At 48.3% G+C, this 20,780-nt stretch overlaps 1 protein-coding gene across 1 annotated transcript in view; it reads right to left on the bottom strand.

Annotated features, from left to right (window-relative positions):
* Nucleotides 1–6,715: 6,715 nt before the first annotated feature.
* Nucleotides 6,716–20,780, bottom strand: part of WNT3A (Wnt family member 3A) — an 88,236-nt gene continuing 74,171 nt past the window's right edge. Inside the window, 2 exon segments of the mRNA XM_032713353.1 lie at nt 6,716–8,038; nt 11,227–11,492. Coding sequence (XP_032569244.1) covers nt 7,559–8,038; nt 11,227–11,492 — 746 coding nt within the window. The 3' untranslated portion in view covers nt 6,716–7,558.

Raw genomic sequence — 20,780 nt, forward strand, 5'->3', positions numbered from 1 at the left:
AAAAACAAAAACCAAACCAAACAAAGGTGACAACTCTACTTTGTACAATAGCTTTGGAATCTCAGGTTGTATCATACATGCAGTCTGTACAGGGGGGGGTGCTGGGGTGGGGTGAGGGCAGGGGCAGGCTGGGCAAGGGTTACAGACAGTGAGGTGGCTTTGAAGAGGGCGATGCAATCGGGCAGACAAGTCTGTGGGAAGGGAAAGCAACGGCCAAACAAACCCACTCACAAGAAGATACTTGTCCCTGAGAGCCGGACAAGCACGTTTTGTACCGTGGGGGGAATCCCCTGGGGTGCTACAGGTTGGTGTTTTGTGTCTTCCACGCTGCTGGTGGGCTTGTCAGGTAGTCCAAAGCTATGACAGGTCTTGTTCGGGCAGGTTTTGTCCCGGGAGTGACAGAAAGCGATGCCAGAAAGGACAGATCGAGCGGGTCTGGGTCTCCACTGAGGTCAAGAGATGTAAAGCTGAGCCTGGGGATGGGTGGGCAGTGGGACAGCCAGGTCTGGAGGAACCCACACCGGAGGGAACCAGGGGATTTGATCGTGCACAGGAGGATTTTGGAGTTTTTGGGAGCCTGACTTGCAAAGACTCAGCCCTCCCGTGCTTTCCAAGTGGGAAGGAGCTCTGACATGATGGTGCTGCCCCTCACAAACATGGGTGGTGCTCAGCTGCTTCTTAGCCCGTGCCTGGGGCTGAAATGCCTTCAGGGGCTTTTGGTGGAGTGGAATGAATGGTGAGAAATAAATAAATACTAATAATAACAAGAAGACACTTGGAAAAGAAAGCTTTCCCCACTCTCCACTTCCATGCAGGGCTGTCCAAGACCTCCCTTGGTCCACAGGACATGTGTAAGAAAAGGTCTACAGAGAGAGGAGGCCAAGTCCTGTGGAAAAGACCCCTGTGGCTTCAGGAGCTTTCTCTGTGTGGATGATGTTCAGAGAACAGCAGGATTTTGCCTGTGGATGACTTGGTGGGACATGTCCATTTGCTCACCAACAGGAAGAGCAAACCTGTGACATACCAGGCAATAAAGTGGGTTCAAATAATTCTTCTTACAGAATAATTATCTGAATTTCTCCCTTTGATACACTTCCACCTGATTTATATCAGCTTAAGTGAGAGCAGAATTGGTTTAAGTGAGCCCAGGCAGTTTTCCATCTTAAAATCACTAAAGGCATGAGATTTAGGAATCTGGAGTGGGATCCAGCTCAAAGATTAAGACACACACTTGTGGATGCCCACAGGCCTGTGTCTCCATGTGATCAGACATCTGAACACCCATATCTGATGGAGAAGCATCTGTATGGATCTGTTAGTTATTCCATGAGGTTTAAGGGAAGACCAAACTCTTCCAGAGTAACTTCTAGGAGCCAGTGGGGTACCCTGGAGCATCCCAAATGGCTCTAGACACCTATTTCAATAATTTAGTTCAGTCCTGGATGCTAAATTTAGGCAAATGGAGCCCATAATTTGGCTTGTATGGGAGTTTAAGCACTCAGCTCACATGTAGATTCCTGCCTTTAAGCATCACACTTTGTATTCCACATCCCACTCCAGGTACCACTGCCTGGGAATTAACTCCTGGCCTCTTGTTTGTGCTTGAGAAAAATCAAATCTCCTCCTCCAAGGTGGAGATGCACCAAAGACACCCCTGGGAACTGCAGAAAAGTGGGAGCAGAATGACTCGCCCAAGGCCATGAAGACACTGGAAGTGTCAGGAATGGGGATTAAACCTCCTTTTTTTTTTTTCAGAATGGAGCCTCATTTCCCATAAAACTGATGGGATCTGCACCCCACAGATGTTAACAGAGGCCTGAGTCAGGGGGTGGTGAACTTCAGATCAGTAACTTCTGTTGGAGCACATAAGAGAGGGCAGGAAACATGAGGATGAAAGGGGTAAGCCATGAATAAAACAATTCAGCCACACCCCACCACTGCTGCCCAGTGAGAGAGGGGAAATCTAGAAAAGGATTCTCCCCTAGTAAGAAGTCCCTACTAAAACAGCCAGGATTTAGCTTGGAAGGAGTAGGAAAGAGGAGACATACAGGTATAAAGAAGAGATGAGATCTTGTCCTGCCCAGCCCACCTTCTCTCCCATCATCTAAGACTCTTTCTGCAGCTTCTCATCCCAACCCCACCAGCTGCTCAGGCACAGGAAGGACAGATCTGAGCAAACACCCCTCACTCACTCACTCCACCACTGACAGCACTGGAGCAAGTCTCTGGAAGAGCCAGGAGTTGTTTTCCTATGGACACCCTATTTAACCAGCTGCAATGGCCAATATTGGAGCTGTAGGGCAGTTTGATTTGATGCCTTTTCACGGCCCTGTTTCATCTTCCCAAAGCAATGTCATTAAAGCAGCAAGGGAAGGCTGGAGTAGTTCCCATAGTGCAGATCCTAGGACTGATTTCTCAGCTCCTGGCTCCTGCACTGTGCTCAGGCTGTAACCCTGAATATCCCCAAGAACATCAAGCTCAGGATTTTCAGCACTGAAGCCAATTTTTGAAGCTGAGAGAAGAGCAACCCCCAAAGCTCAGAGTGTTTCTCTTGTATATGAAATGAAAGGTGAGGGCACGACAAGCACGTGACCACACACGACAAATGTAACATAACCCATGGACAAATCTGTGGCAAAATATCTGAATGCACTGAAAACACCAAAAATATCTCGAATTGAGAGGCAGAAGAAATTGCTTTCTGAGGTTTGCTAATACAGAAATCCTGCAATGCTCAGCTAAGAAGGCATCACTTCTCTCTGCAGGGCTGATGTGGTCGGTGCTGACTCAGGGGTTTCTGGGCCACGTGGCATTTTGTGGTGTGGTTGTCACTGCAATCCCCTCCAAAAATTAATTCCTGACTGCTTTAGTTCTGTATGTGAAGCCCCTTATGAGGATTGGGAACAATTCTGGAGGCTTCAACATGCTTTGGAGGAGACCATCGGTGCTGGGCACGACCCTGAGCCAAGAGAGGCACATCAGGGGTCAAGGAACAGAAAATGTCATGCATTTCCCTCCCCATATTTCCAATTTCTCTGAGAAAGAGAAGCCCCCAAATTCTAAAACTAAACCAAACCAAGAAAACAAACAAACAAAAAAAGAACCCAAACGACTCCTAAACTTTTCATTTCTTTCATAGAAAGAAAAGAGATGAGGCCAATTTCACCCCTCGCAGGTCACTCCACTGTCTTTAAAGAGGTTGGATGTGGAACTGATGGGGCCTGTCCAACCCATCTGTCCAGCTGAAGGAAAGGTTGGATAGCAGCACGTAAGAGCATGGAATCATGATCCATTTTTACTTTTTATTTTTTACATCTGGGTTGCCTGGTTGAATGATATTGCCTCCCTTTTTCCCTGCTGCTGCCAGACACACCCCTGATCCAAACCATCTCTGCCTGAGGACAAACCTCCTCAGAAGTGGGGAGCGAAGGGAAGGACACCACAGGTCGTGGAGGTGGAGTGGCCAGCTCCAGTTAGTGGGAAATAAATGATCTTTTCCTTTTGGCTGGAGCATTACCCAGCTCGACTGAGGTGGGGGGGGAAAGATGTGGCAGAAAACCATTTCCAGCTGCCCACACAGACACCTCGGGTCATTCTGGACACCCAGCTGCCCAGGTTTAAGACTTGTGTGAGTCCTGTGTCATTGAAACAACGTCTGGATCCCGATAGGATATTGTAGGGCAGCTTAAATGTCACTGAATTCTTATATTATTGAGTGAAATCCTAAGTCCCCTCAGTAGGGAAGGCCCTGCTGTTCCCACAGAAGGGGAGAACCTGAGGCAGGAGGCGGCTCTGGGCTGTATTTAGACCATCTCCTTAATAACCCTTGATGGAGACACGATAATGTGTAGGAAGGGATGGCACTTCACTCATCATTGTCTCAGTCTTTCACCCCAATACAGTGGAAACCCTGACTGGACATCTGGTGCAGGCAGTGGAGTGGGATCTTAGTTTTCCAAAGACGCTCCCCAAATTCATGTGGATCAGGGAGCGATGGCCCAAGGCCCTTCTCCAAAGCCATGAGGTCAGAAGCAGTGCATGTACCTCAGACCCCTCACAGGCTCCCTTCCCTCCTCATGGATGGGCAGAGCTGGACCCAGCACTAGAACCCTTGGATGCACTTGGAGTGATTAACAGAGTTCACACAGGAATTTTTCACTGACTTTAGTAGCAGCTGCTCAAACCCCTCACGTTCTATCATCACAGTGGATGATTAATTACATAACAAACCCAAAAAATTATGCAGAGGCTTCGTTAAAAACCCCTTGAATGGGGTGGAAGTCCCCAGCCACTGAGTGAAGGAGCACAACTTCCAGCCCATCTCAGCTGACGATCAGGTTGCAGCTTCACCTCCTTGACTCATGGTGGACTTTGCATCATCAGTCTGTGCCCATCCAAGAGCTCATCACCTACTCTGAGCTCACCAGTTGAAGTCAGAGGAAAGGCAGAGGTACACCCAGCGGGCAGTTTACCAAACACAGCCCAGGTACCACCCCAGGTGTGGTGAATCACCTGCTGGACTCGTTTGTTCCTTGCTGTTGGTCCCCGCAGAAAACCAGATAAATAGCTTAGACCAGGTGAAACAAATTCCACCGTCGCAGTCAAAATCTCTTTGTCCACTTTAAGGGGCAATTGCTCAGCAAATGCCTAATTCCAGTTTTCCCCACCTGCTGAAGATGTCGGGCTTGTTGTTGGGTGCAAAAGCAGAAATGGTGGACGTGAGCAGGCTGTGGATGGGTTGGGGAAGAGTCCAGCTCCCACACGTGGAAGCCAAATCCTTCAACCCATTTCTTCACTGGAGTGGCGTAAAAGAAGGACTTTGAAACCACTTTGCTCAAAAATCTTAGGTAAAAGAAGTCGTGGGTGTGACCCCGCTGAAGTCAATGCATTGAAGGGACCTTGACCTGCAATATTTTGCATTTTTGCTGTCAGGTCACCATTTATTGACAGAAGTACCTGGCAGGACGTGTCTAACATCTCTTGTGGCTGCTTCCACTGCATCACATTAAGTAAATCAGATGTACCTTCCCTTATCCCATCTCCTCCAATTCATCAATGTCTTCCACCCCACATGTGGGTTTTCTCCAGTGTTTTCTTTCTTGTCAGCTCATGTCTGAACGTTGGTTATTGTGGCAACTTCCCCCCGCAGTGGCTTCCTTCTCTATTTTCCATAACGATTAGGTTTTCCCTTCCCCCAAGACTGCATTACAAAAATCAGTCGTGTGTCCATGAGTTGGTCCATCTCCCTCTCATTTTTCAGGGATCTATTGCTTTCTCCCAGCTGGTGTGTGGCCATCCACTGGGTGCAGTGTTTGCACGAACACAGAGATTGGTTTCATCCCCGTATTTTCCTTTGCCCCTGTTGATCTCCTCCTCTCTCCTCTCCCTTCTGTTTCTCTGCTCTCATTTCACTGATGCTTGGGGTTTTTTTTTTTGTTGTTTTTGGTTGTTTTTTTTTTGAAAATCACTGCCAGAAGTGCCTCCATCCATAAGCAAATCTTGGTTGTGCCCTCGGGCACAGCCCTGAGACAAATGAGTGATGCATAAACTGCACCAGCCCAGGAGTAGTCCCAGGAGACGCTGTGACTCAGGGTCAGCCCTTGGAGGCATCATTTCCTCCTGTTTTCCCTCTGATGGGATTAAGATCTGTTTGTTCCCTTCTTCTGCATACTCCCTGCTTTGGTTCCCGAGAATGAGCTGACATGCAGGGAGGGGAGAGCACTCTGGCTTCTCTAGGCAGACATCCAGGTGTGAACCAGGCAACAGCCACGGTCACATTGCCATGAGGGGACTCTGGGAGTTGGCTCGTGCCCTGTTTCCCTTCCTGTACTGAAGAGAAAGAGTAAACACCAATCCATTGTCCTTTTTCCAGGATAGAAACCCAAAAGCATGGATAAAGCAAAGAGGACATAGGACAAGTGCATCTGAGGCTAAAGAAGCTGTGACTCCACGCCTGGTTCACCACTCCCTCGTGCCAGTACTGACCACTCAAACAGGGTGACAGTGCTGTAAAATCCCAAGGTGATGGGGCTGAGTTCATGCCTGATACCCACTGAAGGAAGTCCTGAAGCCCACAGAGGAGGTGAGACCTGTTTGTGTAAACTGGTGATCCTGATCTGGAATCAGAAGTAGAGCAGCATGGAAGGATGTGGAGTCAGATGGGCCAGCACTGCAAAGCTGGGATTTGGCTCCGTGTCCAAACTTACCGAACTCTGGTTGGTTCAGAGTCTGGGTTTTGTCCATTTTAAGTTGTGCCACTTTTATAGGTGGGAGTGGCTCTAGAAATCAGGTGTGGAACAAGATTTGGCTTGAGTGTGAGACTGTTCCAGCTCGTGGGCTGTGGTGGGGAGGGTGGGTTGGTTCACCATCGTGTAAATTAATGGGTGACATCGGTCCTTCAGAGTCATGTTGACGACAGACTTGTGGTCTAAAGCTGTTCCTAAGTGCCTGAGGGCAGCCTGAATGATGTGCAGGGTGGGTGTCACTGTTAGTGACAGGATTCTCTAACGAGTCAGGAAGGCTGAACACTTTCCCTTTCTTCCTCTGGAAACAAGCTGGGATGCTGAGGAGATGGATGATCCACACCAGACCCCAGGAGATTCACTCTGCACTGTGTGTTTCCAAGGAAGACCCATTGGCTGATTGAGCCACAGCTGGAGCAACATCCCCATTTGTGGGACTGTCTCCTTCTCAACACACCCCCCCGAGTCCTCTTCACGTGTCAGGCATTGAACTTTTCCATACCATGCACATCACCTGTGTGCCAACAGGGCACTGGCAGGAAGCCACCAGCAGTTATCTCTCTTTCTCTCCCTCTTCTTCTCCCTCTTTCCCCTTTTTCCAGATGTCACTGAATCCCATGTCAAATCTGGCAGAAGCTACTAAGCTAAAAATTCCACACAAAGGGCCTGCCCACTCTATTATATACTTGCAGACTTCCCTGGTTCCAGGACACAAGCAAAGAAGTCATGTTCTTTTAAAAAAAAAAAAATAAAAAAAATTTAATTTATCTGCTTTTATTTCTTTTGCTGCTGTTGCTCATATTACACACAGAGTCTGGCCACTTGGGTATGGAGATGGACCTCTTGGAAAGCTCAGTGCTGCTGTCCATCACAGCCTCTTGCCTGGCTGAGGGAAAAGGAGATGCTTAGGAAGATGCAAGTCTTTCAAAGGACACTTTAATCACACGAGTCACTTCAGGTGGGTGAGAGCAGAGCAAATCCATGCTTTTGCTCGTGCTCTTCTTCCCAGCTCTGTGCTGTTGGTTGAAAAGCCGCTCTCCCACTGGAGGCATCGTTGGGGGCACAACTTGTGTGACTGCCAGATGTACCTCAGGATAGGCCAGAAGTCCTTAGACCTATTCTATCCAACCAGTTTTAGCCTTGTTGTTTGTTTTTTTTTTTTTGCCTTTTATTTTTTTTCTTTTTCCCAGTTTTTATTTCTTTTAATATCAAAAAAAAATAAGTTGACTTCTCTCGCGCCCGCAAACCTCGGAGGAAGTAGGCTCGAATCCATTCCTCCGCTCGGAGCCCGGCGAAGGGGTCCTTTTCCCCTGCTTTTATTTGCACGTGTGGACGTCGTAGACTCGTATGCACTCCTGGCACCGGACGTAGCAGCACCAGTGGAAGATACAGTGGCACTTCTCCTTCCGTTTCTCAGTCCTCGTGTTGTGGCCGCGGCCGCAGCACAGCAGGTCGCAGCCGTCGATCCCGTGGGAAGTGACGTTGCAGATCCTGTCCCGGGTGCCGAAGGAGCCCGTCTCGGGGTTGGGCTCGCAAAAGTTCGGCGAGTTCTCGTAGTAGACCAGGTCCTTCTCGGTGGGAGCCTTGAAGAAGTTGTACTTGGGCCGGAGGGTCTCGACCCAGCCGCGGGATTCCCGGTGTTTCTCCACCACCATCTCCGAGGCGCTGTCGTACTTGTCCTTGAGGTAGTCCCCGATGACCCTGAAGTCTGGCTGGGACCACCAGCAGGTCTTCACTTCGCAGCTGCCCGAGAGGCCGTGACACTTGCACTTGAGGTGCATGAGTTCAATGATGGACTGGAAGAGAGGGGAAAGGCAAAGGAGAAGGAAAGGCGTTAACCTGTGATCAAAATGCTTATGGCACCCTGATATTTAGCCGTGATTTTCTAAGGAATTATAAATTATTTCATATATTCCTATTTCACATATTCCTATTTCACATATTCATATTTCATATATTCCTATTTCACATATGAATATTTCACATATTCCTATTTCATATATTCATATTTCACATATTCATATTTCCCATATTCGTATTTCCTATATTCGTATTTCATATATTCTTATTTCATGTATTTGCACACTCCTGAACAAAAATCACCTCATCCCCCAGTCAATGCCCTGCTCTGATGCTGGGTCTTAAGGAAGATAAAGCTTCTGCAACTTCATTGTTTTCAGTGACTACTTCTGATTCCATCTCAAATTTAAGCATCTACCAAGAGCTTCCACCAGGGGATGAAGGGATTCCTGAGCGTATTAACTTCTGTCTTATCCATGTTCATGTGGGAATACTGCAGTGCTGTCACCCAAGAATTCAGGCACACCTTGGCAGAGAAGTGAAGTACACACAAAACTACTCAAACAATGTCTTCATAAATAAATATGCAGCTATTCCATGGGAAATTAAGGAAATGTGAAATTTCCCAAACTATCAGGAACAGAATTCTGTGTTTTACTTAGAACAGAATCCTACCTTTTACGTATGTTTTATGTTTAATTAAGCAAACAAGGTTCTAGTCTTGCTGTGGCTACATCCAAAAACCAAAACATCACTTATTGCCGTATTTAAGCCAGGCTTATGATTTTTCTAAAACCATTTCAGTAGAAAAAAAAAAATAGGAGCCCAACTTCTGATTTTGAAAGGCTCAAACTTCCACACAAAACACTGTCCTGGAGCAATTACAAAGGTGATATGATCCCAGAAGTTTACTTGTTTTTACACCACTTATGAAATTAGGTTTAACGTTTCCAGAGGTGTTGCCCTCCAGGATTCCGAGGTGGGAGACGACCTTATGCAACAGGCTTGATAAATCTGCATTTTCAGACTGATCAGCAAATTTCTGGGTACGTGAACAGACTCGTGCCAGGCTGAGGCCAAGAGATTTGCCATGAATCAGCACCTTGGTGCTCACCAGGTGCTTTCCTGGGTTATTTACGGAGTATCACCCGCCACAGAAAGGTTGTAATTAGCAATGAGAGGGAACCACAACATTTGGTCGTTATAATCACGCTGAACTTAATCAAAACTGCTGGCGGAGGGGCAGGGCTGGAGTTCCTATGGGAACTGGGATGAAACATTGCCTTGGCTCGGGTTTAGCTGGAAACACTTGGGCATGGAGGCCTGGAAGAGCTACTCCAGGAGTGCAGGCATGGTGAGAATGGAAAAATGCTTTATAAACCAGTAGGATTTTAGATCCTTTGACACCTATAAAATGTCCTAAAATAACTCAGTGTCAAACAAAAGGATTTACAGGAAAAGGCCTCTGCAGGCCTGTGATCACCAGGGATGTTGCTCAAAGCTCATTTTTTCCAAGGATTCTCACTTAAAAGCAAATCCCTTCTTCCCGCTCTCTACATCTTCTCCACAGTCCTCTTTGTCCCATGTCTGTCCCAGAAACTTCCACCAGCAATGCACAATATCTGGGGTTACCTGGGATAAGGCCAGAGCTGGGGGAAACCACATCATTGCTTGTGGTTGTCTACATTGGAGACAGTTTTGGTTTCTGGTGGTATTTCTTTTCCAAGAGTTGTATTCCAAGGGCTCTGCTGGGGTGTGAGGGGGGATAACTCCCCTGGGATTTGATGGTGCCCACCTGAGGAGCTCACACCAAAGTCCTAGTCTGCCTGAGAACAGTTGTTTCCTTGCACAGCACAGCCGTGGTGGCTTTGCTCTAATGTCCTCCCAGACATGTGCCAGACCTTCTGCTGAGGGAACGAGACCATATTAATCTGTTCTTTGATATCTCAGGAAGCTGCATCCTGGTCTCCATCAGCAAGAACCTCGTGCTTCAGTTTCACAAATTGTTTCCCACAAAATACATTCTTCTGGAATTTATGGATTATTCTTGAGATGAAAAAAACAATATCCTCTTACTGGGATTATTCCACCCAGGGAAAAGATTCCCTGTGTATGAGGCAGCCACTGTGATGGGGGAAAGATTTTGTGCTTTCTTTTCCCTGACACATTTTTTTTCCCTTGGTTGTTTGAAGTAAAACCAGCTTTAGGGCATGGTCTAAGTTGATCAAGAGGTACTGCCTCTAATTTTCTTCAATATTTCCTGGGAAATAGAACAGTGTTGAGAAGAGGGGTGGTGGGAAATGGTCTCCTTTTTTCTCCTCCTCAAGCCTACAAAGCAGAGAGATGATCCCATGGGAATGGACAATTGCACTCAAACTAGGATTTAGTTGTCTAAACACGTGCATTTAATGCCATTTTTGAGTGTCAAAGGTATCACAAGTCATTTGTTGGACCAGATGATCTCCAGAGGTTCCTTCCAACCCCAGCCCTTCTGTGATTCTGTGACCAGCCCCAGGATGGCAGATCTGCAGGAGACACACTGTCTTTCCAAGGACAGGTTGGATACTTCAGGATATCTCAGCTTATACTAAAATGCATTTTCTTAAGCAGCTGAATCCACCCCCTGAGCCCTGGCCCATCTCAACTTCAGATGTCCTACAGCCAATGGATGGCAGCAGGCCCAGTTAGGGCATTATAATTGAATTATTTATTCTAATAATGGAATCACAGAATGGTTTGTGTTGGAAGGGACCTTAAAAACCATTCAGTTCCCCCCCCTGACAAGGGCAGGGGCACCTTCCACTAGACCAGGTTGCTCAAAGCCTTGGACACTTCCAGGGATGGGCGTCCACCACTTGATGATGGCCTCACCAAGCTGGGATGAAATCCCACCCTAGACCTGTCCAGATCCATTCTCTACAAAAGACCTCTGGACAGCTGACTCCAAGGCAGACATTTACATCTGGGTGGGTGAATTTACCCGGAGCTTTCACAGATCACTTCCATCGATCACCTCCCTGACGTGAGGTGACCTATTACAGGACAGGTATTATCTTTCTGAGATGTAAATCTGCCCAGATTTAGGTTTGGTCATTCCCCCTCCAATCCCCTCCCACAGTTCACGAGGCAGGTAAACAAAACGCTGACAGCAGATGGAGAAAGGAGAAAAACCCAAAGTCCTTACGGTCCTTCCGGCCTCGTTGTTGTGCCTGTTCATGGCCGAGCGCGCGTCGGGCCTGTTCTCCCGGGCGTCCGCGAACTCCCGGGACACCATGCTCCCGAATTCCACGTCCTCGCTGCAGCCCCCCCACTTCCAGCCTTCCCCAGGGGAGCCCTTGTGGCGGGTGTCACAGCCACAGATGGTGGCGGAGCCCTCGGCGCAGGACCTGGTCACGGCGAAGGCCACTCCGGCCGAGGCGATGGCGTGGACGAAGGCTGATTCCCTGGTGGCTGTGGGAGAGAGAAAGCAGGGAATGAGGGACCACACGCGGGTTTGATCAGTCCTGTGAACGTCTCCTCTCTCCAGGGCATGGCAGGAGGCCAGGAAACTCTCCTCTTCCCTGTGGTCTGGCTTGGACCTGCTCCAAAGACGTTTTCTTTTACTAGGAAACAAGTTCCTGTGCAGGCAGGACTGGGCTTGACTCAAGGCCACTGAGGTCAGCCAAGAAGTTCTGACTCGGGTCATCCCAAGGTCTTTGGAAAGGGCCAGGGAACAACAAAAAGCTGGGCAAACCTGAGTTTCAGGGGGCATGTGGAATATTCCATATGGTGCTTTGCAGTCAGGGCACCACACGGCCATACCCTGAGCTGTGGGCTTGGCTTCAGATGCACAGAGTTTGGGTGTGTTCCCACAACATGGAAAATGCAGGTCTACACTTAACAACAGCCTCCACCCTTAGTGGTGGGACCAGCACCAGGTTAAAGCACCTCCTCTTCCTCGACTGGGAGAGCTGCTGATGGCTGGAAGGGAGGAAAACGCCAGGATGGACGGATAGTTCCTCACTCCTCACTGTGTAAACTAAACATTGTCCTCACCTTCCATCCTGAGGCCACCTTTCCTTTCCCTGGGGTGTGTCCTCTCTCAGTGACAGTGTTCAGTGTATGGCATCTCGCACCTGCCCAAAGTTTTCCTCACTTGCCTAATTAAGGGGACTGGAAAGGAGCTTTCCTTTTCTGCCCATTGCCTCAGGTTGGTGGGGGGATCAGCCAGAGGATGTCCTGGCTAAAGGCTGAGGAGTTTTAGTCTTTGTGAAGACCTTCCATCACAGCCTTTCATCCAAGGTGGAGCTGGGTGGGGAAGGGGAGCTCAGCATTGGCCTGGCTTTCCTGGATGCCAGTGCTTTTCTACACTGTGCCAAAACGAAAGCCAAATGTTTCAAACTGCTTTGCAAATTGGGAATATACCAAAAGATCAGGTTTTGTTCCCCCTCTTCTCCCATACCTCCAGTTTTGGTTTCTTCACTCATAAGAAAATGACCCTGGAGTTCAACACCACACTCAGAAATCTCCCCTTGCTTTTTGGCTTCGGTAAAATGGTATTTTTGCCATAAACAGGGCTATTCTCAAACCCTCGAGGGAATTCAAAGCAGACACAACAGTTCTGATAACTGGCCTCCTTTAACCTCTTACAGCATTCCCCACAGGAGCTCACCTTGTTGCATATAGACCAGTTATCCAAGAAATCGTTGTTGTTTCTGACACCTTTCAGATGATTCTGCTACAACAGTGTTGAAATGTGAACGGATCCCAAAGGCACGAGGTCACATTTTCAGCTGAAGCATCTTCACCAACTTCTACTGAGCTCTGTATCAGCTGACTACTCAAAACAACCCAAACCTTCTCTGCACCGTATTTTGCTGATCTGAGCTTTCCCTGGGCATTTTGGCTTAATCTTTACCCTCCAGATGCTTCCAGGCTTTACTAATGCAAAGAGTTTAATACACCAAGCCAAAAAAAAGTCAACATGTTTTCGGGGAGCAATCAAGACTGCAAAGCAGTCCTGGCTGGATTGTAAGGCTTAAGCAAGAACTTAAGCTTTGCTCTGGGAAGACTACCAAATACAACAACATGCAAATGAAATAACGTGCATGAACTTACAAGCTGAAGGTATGAGCAATGTCCTGGAACATGTTTGTCTATGCACACGGGGAGGTTAATAAGTCACCAAGGGCTAGAGCTTAAAAAAAAATAGGAAAATGTAGAAACCCTCAGGTCCCCAGTGGATTTTGAAAAGCCCTTGTTCAGCATCTGTCCAGCCTGGAGGATCCCAGTATCCTGCAAGTGATGACCATGCAGTTCCTGACTGAAATTCAGCTTGGAGCACGAACAGATGAGTCTGGTTTTGACAGGACTTGAGACTTGCCTAAGTCCAGGTGGGATCCAGAACCCAAATTTTAGGAGTGGAGAGCTTCATATGATCACTCCAAGGATGCTTGACCAGCCTTGGGGTCCTTGAGAAGCAAAGGCTTCTCATAGAAGCCACTCAGATAAGCTGGTGGTTTAAATGTCATTACAGTCTGGAAGGGTATCCATAGTGCTGGGCCAGAAAAGGGCTGACACACCTTCCACCTCCTCCCATTGTGGCCTAACTGATCTTGAAACCCTGTCAATAATCACAGAATGGTTGGGTTGGAAGGTCCCTTAAAGATCATCTTGTTCCGATGCTCCCAAGTCTTTCTGCTCAGGGCTGCTCTCAACCATCCTCCACCCAGCCTGTATTTGTGATCCTGGGGATTGGCCTGACCCAGGTGCAGGACCTTGTTGAACCTCATGAGGTTCACACAGCCCCACCTCTCCAGCCTGTCCAGGTCCCTCTGGATGGCATCTCTTCCCTCCAGCACGTCAGATGCACCTCTCAGCTTGGTGTCATCAGCAAACTTGCTGAGGGTGCCTCCATCCCACTGTCCATGTCCCTGACAAACACCAGTCCCAAACCTAACCCCTGAGAAACGCCACTTGTCACTGGTATCCACTTGGACACCTCTTTGAGTGCAACCATCCATCCAATTCCTTATCCACCAAGTGGTCCATCCATCAAATCCAGGTATCTCCAGTTTAGAAACAAAGATGTTGTGCTTCTACCTGACACCTGGAGTGGCTAAGACACCTTGCTTGGGTAGGTTACCTCCCATCTCTTGGGAATCACCCCTTCCTCTGCTCAGGAGAGACCTGATCAAGGCCTTTGGCTTATTGGGAAGGTGCTGTAGGTGCTGAACTGATGTTTGCAAATGCCATGGAGAGCCCCTGTGCCTTGAAAAGAAGGTGTCTACAGCCATGGTGTTTGTGTAGAAAGCCTTCTCCTGCATCAATATGGGAGGGGTGGCTTTGGCTTGGGAGTTTGCAGGTCTTGGATCTGATTTTGGATTCAGCAGGATCTGAATTAGCTCAGCGGAGACATTGAGAGACTGGAGCTTGTCCAGAGAGGGACAACTGAGTGGTTGTGGGAGGTGGGGATGTTTAGCCTGGAGAAAAGGTGGCTCAGGGAGGACCTCATTGCTCCCTACAGCTACCTGAAAGGAGGCTGGATCCAGGTGGAAGTCGATCTCTTCTCTCAGGTATCAAGTGACAGGATGAAAGGAAATGGCCTCAAGTTGTACCAGGGGAGGTTTAGGTTGGATATTAGGAAAAACTTTCACTGGAAGGGTTGTCAGGCATTGGAACAGGCTGCCCAGGGCAGTGGTGGAGCCACCATCCCTGCAAGGCTTTAAAAGACATGTAGATGTGACACTTGGGGACACGATTTACTGGTAGATGTAGCAGAGCTGGGTTAATGTTCAGACTTGATGACCTTAGTGGTCTTTTCCAACCTTAAGGATTCTACAATTCTACGATTCTGTACAGGTGAAGAGCTCACCAAACCCCAGGAGGCTTCAGGCCACACAGCCTGAAGAATTTCTGCATTTGCCGGGAGTTGGTCAGGGCTGAACAAGCAGTTCCAGGAACTCCGAGTCCTAAATCTCAGGTCCATTACCTAAACTCCCACCGGTTTAGCCCTTAACCAAAAGGGTGAGGGCATCGAGGGGCTACTGATAGGATTTGCCTTGAGAAGCACCAATTATCCCGAGCTCTTCTCTTCCCAGAAAGAGCCCGGTGCCTTTTACAGCCTTGTATACGATGTAATCACTCCCCTGCTTTTGAAATGCAGCCACCCCTGGGGTGGAGCGCAGCCACCACTTAACAGCGCACAACAGGAAGCAAAGAGGTTGTATCTGATCGTAACTACCTGGGGAATGTGGGCAGGCAGGGCAAAGGAGCCGAGATCTGGCCCCGGGGGCAGCGAGGTGAGGAGTTTGTCTCTGAGAAAGTTGCAGCGCAGATGTCTTAATGACTCGCGCGGAATTAGGGCACTGGGTTTACGGCTTCTGCCCTAAAGTTAAGGCACCGGGTTCAGCCCTGACGCAGATGGAGAGGTGCCACGGGTGAATCACGTCCTGCCACCTCCCGAGTTATGGGACTGTCCTGCCGTCACGAAGCAAGACCCGACCCTGCCGAGCTCTTCGGAGCTCCCCAGGTTGTAGCCGGGGGCGGTGTGGCTGCAGGAATGGAGCAGGAGTGGATAAGAGATGGAGATAAGCCGAGGGAAAGCATGCACTTGTAATGGAAATGAGGGGTTATTAAGGTGCCATATAAAAATGCGAGAGATTTAGCGAAGATAGCAGGAAAGCGCCGCGTATTTGTCGGGTCGCCTCATTCCTCACTGGGTGGTTCTGGTAGCAGGAGACACTCAGCTCGTTAGGGCTTGAAGGGAGCTTCTGGAAAGTCGTCTGGTTAATAGGGGCTAATATCTCACGGGGATGTTGACTCAAAGAGCGTTTTAACCACTTGCTTTTCGGCGCAGCACAAGGTCACCGAAGCTCTGGCTTCAGCTTGTTTAATTCCTGCCTGCTCCTGAGTTTCCCTGCAGGCCCTGGGGGCTTGGGTGGCTGGTGCTTCCAGGTACCCTGCTCTGGACCCTTTTTGGAGGGGTTGAATATCAGTGGGAAAGGTGCTGAGACTTACAGAGGGCCTTTTAGGGATGCTTTATAGTTGCAAAGGTCTCCAATTCACTGGTCACTTCTGGAAACTGGTTCCTGAGGAGCCCAGTCTGTGAATCTGAGATCCTGAATGTGCCCTGAATATCCTGTGCAGAACGTCTCTGACCACCACGTCTCAGCAGCAAAAAACACCTTGAGGTGCAGAAACACCCAGCTGAGCAGTATCAACGGGATAATTCAGGGGCCTGAGCATGAGGTGACCTGAGATTTGCTCTCCTGCTCTCACAGGGCTGTTTTGTGTGACTTTAGGCAAATCCTGTGGTCAGTCTGAGCTTCTGGTTCCTTATCTGTGCACCTGAGGACAATCCTGCTTATCTCCTCGGGTGCCTGCAATGCTAAATTCACTGAAGCCTTCAGAATTGCAGGCAGAAGGTGTTGGAGACAAGCAGAGGGTCATCAGGTTGTGGGTGAGGAAGTCAAATGAATAACTGTATAAATATCTCAACTGTCCAATACATGAAACCTCCTGTGTTCTTCTGCCCAGACAGTGACTTATTTTCCCTGAATCCTTCTTGAATGACTAAATGATTAACCCCAGGTCGGGCAGATATCCCAGATATGTGGGAAAAAGGACTAGGGGACATAAGAGGATGAATATAATGGTTTGTTTTGCTCTTGAAAAGCTTAAAAGTCCCTTTTACCATATCTATACCATAACACGAGCCCTGTTGTCCCTGTTCCTGACACCCTAAATCTTTCCTTCCTCCTGCACAATGGCAATGGAGAAAGAAGAAAGAAGGAAAGGAGAGAGAGAGGAGGAAGGTAGGAAGAGAGGAGGAAAGAAGAAGAGGAAAGAAGAAAGAAAGAAAAGAAGAAAGAAAGAGAAGAGACAAAGGAGAAGAAAAAAGAAAGAAAAAAGAAAGAAAAGAAAGAAAGAAAGAGAAAGAAGAGAAGAAAAGAAAGAAGAGAAAGAAAGAAAGAAAGAAGAGAGACAAAGAAAGAAAGAAAAGAAAGAAAGAGAGAGAGAGAGAGAGAAAAAAGAAAGAAGAAAAGAAAGAAAAAAAAAAGAAAGAAAGAAAAAGAAGAAAGAGAAAAGGAAGGTGTCATCTTGCACAGAAGGAAGCAGAGCTCAGCAGCTGGAGACCAGACAGCCAAGCAGTAGAGATGGATCCTCTTTTAAGGGTTTCTACTCATGTTACTTTTCTGGGTGGTTCTCCTGAAGGTGTGGAAGCCCCTTTGCAAAAGGAACATTGATATTTCCAGGACAACTCCTGACCCTGCTCTGTGGAGACAAACCTCCCACCCCAACAATGCAGGACCTTGCCACCATCCTCTTTGAAACATATACCTTGGAGTGAAGCACTTTAGGCTGGATAATGTATAAGCAACATGGAAAAGAACAGAATTGCCCCAACCATGAAGGAAAGAATTCCCACATCTCAGCCACTCCTCCCAGCCATCATTAGCACGTCTCCTCTCGAACACAGGGTCCTGCTCCCTGTTCCACACTAGGGAGGACACTGTAAACCCTGAATTTCTGACACCACCAACTTCTTGGGTGCTCTTGGGAGAGGCAAAAAATGGAGTAAAATGGAGGAAATAATACACTGGCTTAGCAGGACTGTGGGGAGGAGTCGTGCTGCTTTCTCCGAGCTTCATTTTACAAAGCTAAAGGCCAACAGAAAGGGCCCTGTTGCATCAGCTACTTCAGACACCCATCTCTGAGGGGAGGAAGGTGTAAAGTCTTTCCAACATTTGTCTGGTAGGGCATGTACTTAGGGAATGTGAGAAAGGGTTTCAGTTCCCTCCTTGGCTCCGGGGATATAAACCCGCAGCTGTCAGTTAGGATTTGCACGGCAGTTGACACTGCATTGACTCTAGATTGAAAAAAAACGACCAAATAAATGAAAAAACCCCCAAAAAACTGGAAATAGAAGTGGGGAGAGACTGATGATTCTGGTATTTGGAGCCAGCACAGCTGGGGACCTGTCCTAACAGCCCAGTTTCCCCTGATTGCATTGGTTGGGGTCTTTCTTGCATGTTAAAGCAACGTGGGGATTGCAGGGGAGGAAGGGGTTATCCAGTGGAGAAAGGTGGTGAGGAATTTCAGAAGTGAGAATTCTGAGAGTTTTGGAAGCCCAGTCTTTGACTCAAGTGAGTGAATTTTGGTTTTGGCTGCAGCACAAGGAGGACAACCCAGCTGCTGTCAGCACACTGGGGTTTCCTCCTTGAATCCATCGAGGGGCTTGGGAGGAGAGCTGGGCCATTCCCTCGTGGGGAGGGTCACCCAGAAACACTTCCATGGTGAAAGATGAGCCAGGAGGGCTTTGAAAGGAAGGCTGTGCTGCACTCTTCGGATGAAAAAGGAGAATATCAGAAAAAGATTAATACCAAATGCGCCTCGGCGGTTGTTAAATAGATGATGACCCCTGGGAGAAGGAGCTTTCTTTAGGCCCTCACAGCCTTGCAGGCAAAGCTGCTTTCTGAACAGCAGGAGTGAAATCCAGTGGGACTGGTGAGTCAGAGCTCCCAGGATTTGGAAAAGCATTTGCAGGAAACACTGAGGGCTTATAGGAACTGAACGGCCTTGCCTGCTGGCCCCAAAATCCATGTGCAGGAGAGGCAGTGCAGACTCACTTGTCCCAGATTCCAGCAGAGGAGATTCCAGTCCTCAGCCCAGCTGGTCTTTGCTAAACTGGGCAACCAGCAGATCCCTCAAAGCCGAAAATTGGGGGTTCAGGACATAGAGATGATGTCCCTGACCTTGTGATGCTTTTTGGGGGCTGAGAAGAAAAATGGGGACAGACTTTTTAGTAGGGCCTGTTGAGGCAGGACAAGGGGTAATGGTTTTAAACTACAAAAATTGTGGATTCAGACTTGATATAAAGAAGAAATTTTTTATGAGGGTGGTGAAACACTGGAACAGGTTGTCCAGAGAGGTGGTGGATGTTCCATTCATGGGAACATTCAAGGTGAGGCTGGAAGGGGCTTTGAACAACCTGTTCTAGTGGGAGATGTCCCTGCTCAGTGCAGGGGAGCTGAACCAGATAAACTTTAAAGGTCTCTTCCAACCCAAATCATTCCGTGGTTCTGAGAAATGAGGATTCACATCTTCATGGGACACGTTTCTCCCCAGGGAAAGGAATGAAAGGGGGAGGGGAAGTTAAAATGCCTTTTTTTTTTTTTTTTAATGATCACAAAGAAGGAAATGGTTTGCCAATCAGAACTATAAATATTGGCACAGCACCAGGGAAGGCAGGGAACAGGGAAATCCTTGGCACACGCCGGCTGACAGATCCATCCACGCTGCACAGACTGTGCCCAAGTGCTGGAGGGGAACAAGTGTTGTTCCCATCGTGGAGGAGGAGGAGGAGGAGGAGGAGGAGGATCACAGAGGTGTCACGGCTGCTGGGAGCCTGACATTGCTCGTGGGGAAAATACTGGGAACGTTGGAAACAAATATTGGCTCTGGCAGAGCCTCGGCGGCTGCCGAGCTTCAGTTTCCCCACATTCCTCTGGATTGTAGCAATAGAGGATCCCATATCAGATAAACCAATTGAAGGGTTTTACATAAGCTGTCTGGCTCAGCCTCAAGCTTCCCTCAGCTTCTTGCTGGAGAGGTCCCTGTTTCCAGTGTTTGTATTTCCTCTGACCCATCCTCACATTTCCTCACTGCTGGTCTCCTGCAGCACCACAACACCTCCCCTGTTACCCCCTGACTCCTTGAAAGGGGGCACCTGTACCCCACTTGCTGTTTGCTTTCAAAGAAACACACCTTCCCTCCATTTGGAAAGGTGGAGAGGAGCAAGTTGCGGCCTTGGATGTGCTCAACACAAGGATTTTAAAAAGAGGGGACAAGTCAGGCTTCCTGGGGGAGGGAGATTTGTTCCACAGAGCACATTCCCAAATTCCCCAGCATGTGCTGGGTTCATCCTAGTTATGTTGGAAAATACTTTCCAAATCAAATCTTTAGGAAGAGGCCCTGAGCTTCCTTAAAGTTTTTATTTCCTTACCTGGTGTCACTCCCAAGCCTAAACCACTGAGCAGCCAAGTGCCCTGACCCTGGTTTCCTGCTCCACCACGGCAGCATCAGTCAGGAGGTCCCTGTGGCTTCTCTGAGAAGACTCCAGAGGCTTTGGGAAGCTCAGAGCCTGGGAGCTGCCTCACCCAGTGGCATACAAATGCTGCATGAGGTGCCTTTCTGGACATGAGGAACTCCAAAACTCTGCCTTAGTTTGCCCATTTGCAAATAAATGGACTTAGAGCTCAGCTCACACTCTCTAGCCTGAGCTTTGGGCGTCCTTTCGGCCTCCAACATTGCAGAGGAGAGGAAAAAAAGGGATGGCTTTTCTTCCTACCCAGTATTCCATGATTCCTTATTGCCCTAGGAGTGATGCTTATGCTTGGATCACTCTTTATCCATAGGGCCTTCCATGAGAACTTCAGGACCTGGAGCTGCCTCTCTGCTGAGCTGTGCAGGTGCTGAGTGATCATTCAGCTCAATGCAGGGAGGTTGGACTAAATGACCTTTAAAGGTCCCTTCCAACCCAAACTATTCCACGATTCTGCCACATGAAGACTTTCAAATCAGCACCTCATCTGGGCTTAGAGTCATTACAGGACTCTGTGGTAGCTCCAGGACATTCCAGAGCAGCTCTGCATTGCACAAAGACGTGTCCAGTGTTATGTAAATCCCTGTGAATCTTGTCCAGAAGAGCCTGATTGCATGGGAACTTTTGGACAGAAGCAGAGCCTAAATGGCTGC

Source organism: Chiroxiphia lanceolata, chromosome 1 (assembly GCF_009829145.1).
Source record: "Chiroxiphia lanceolata isolate bChiLan1 chromosome 1, bChiLan1.pri, whole genome shotgun sequence".
NCBI lineage: Eukaryota > Metazoa > Chordata > Aves > Passeriformes > Pipridae > Chiroxiphia > Chiroxiphia lanceolata.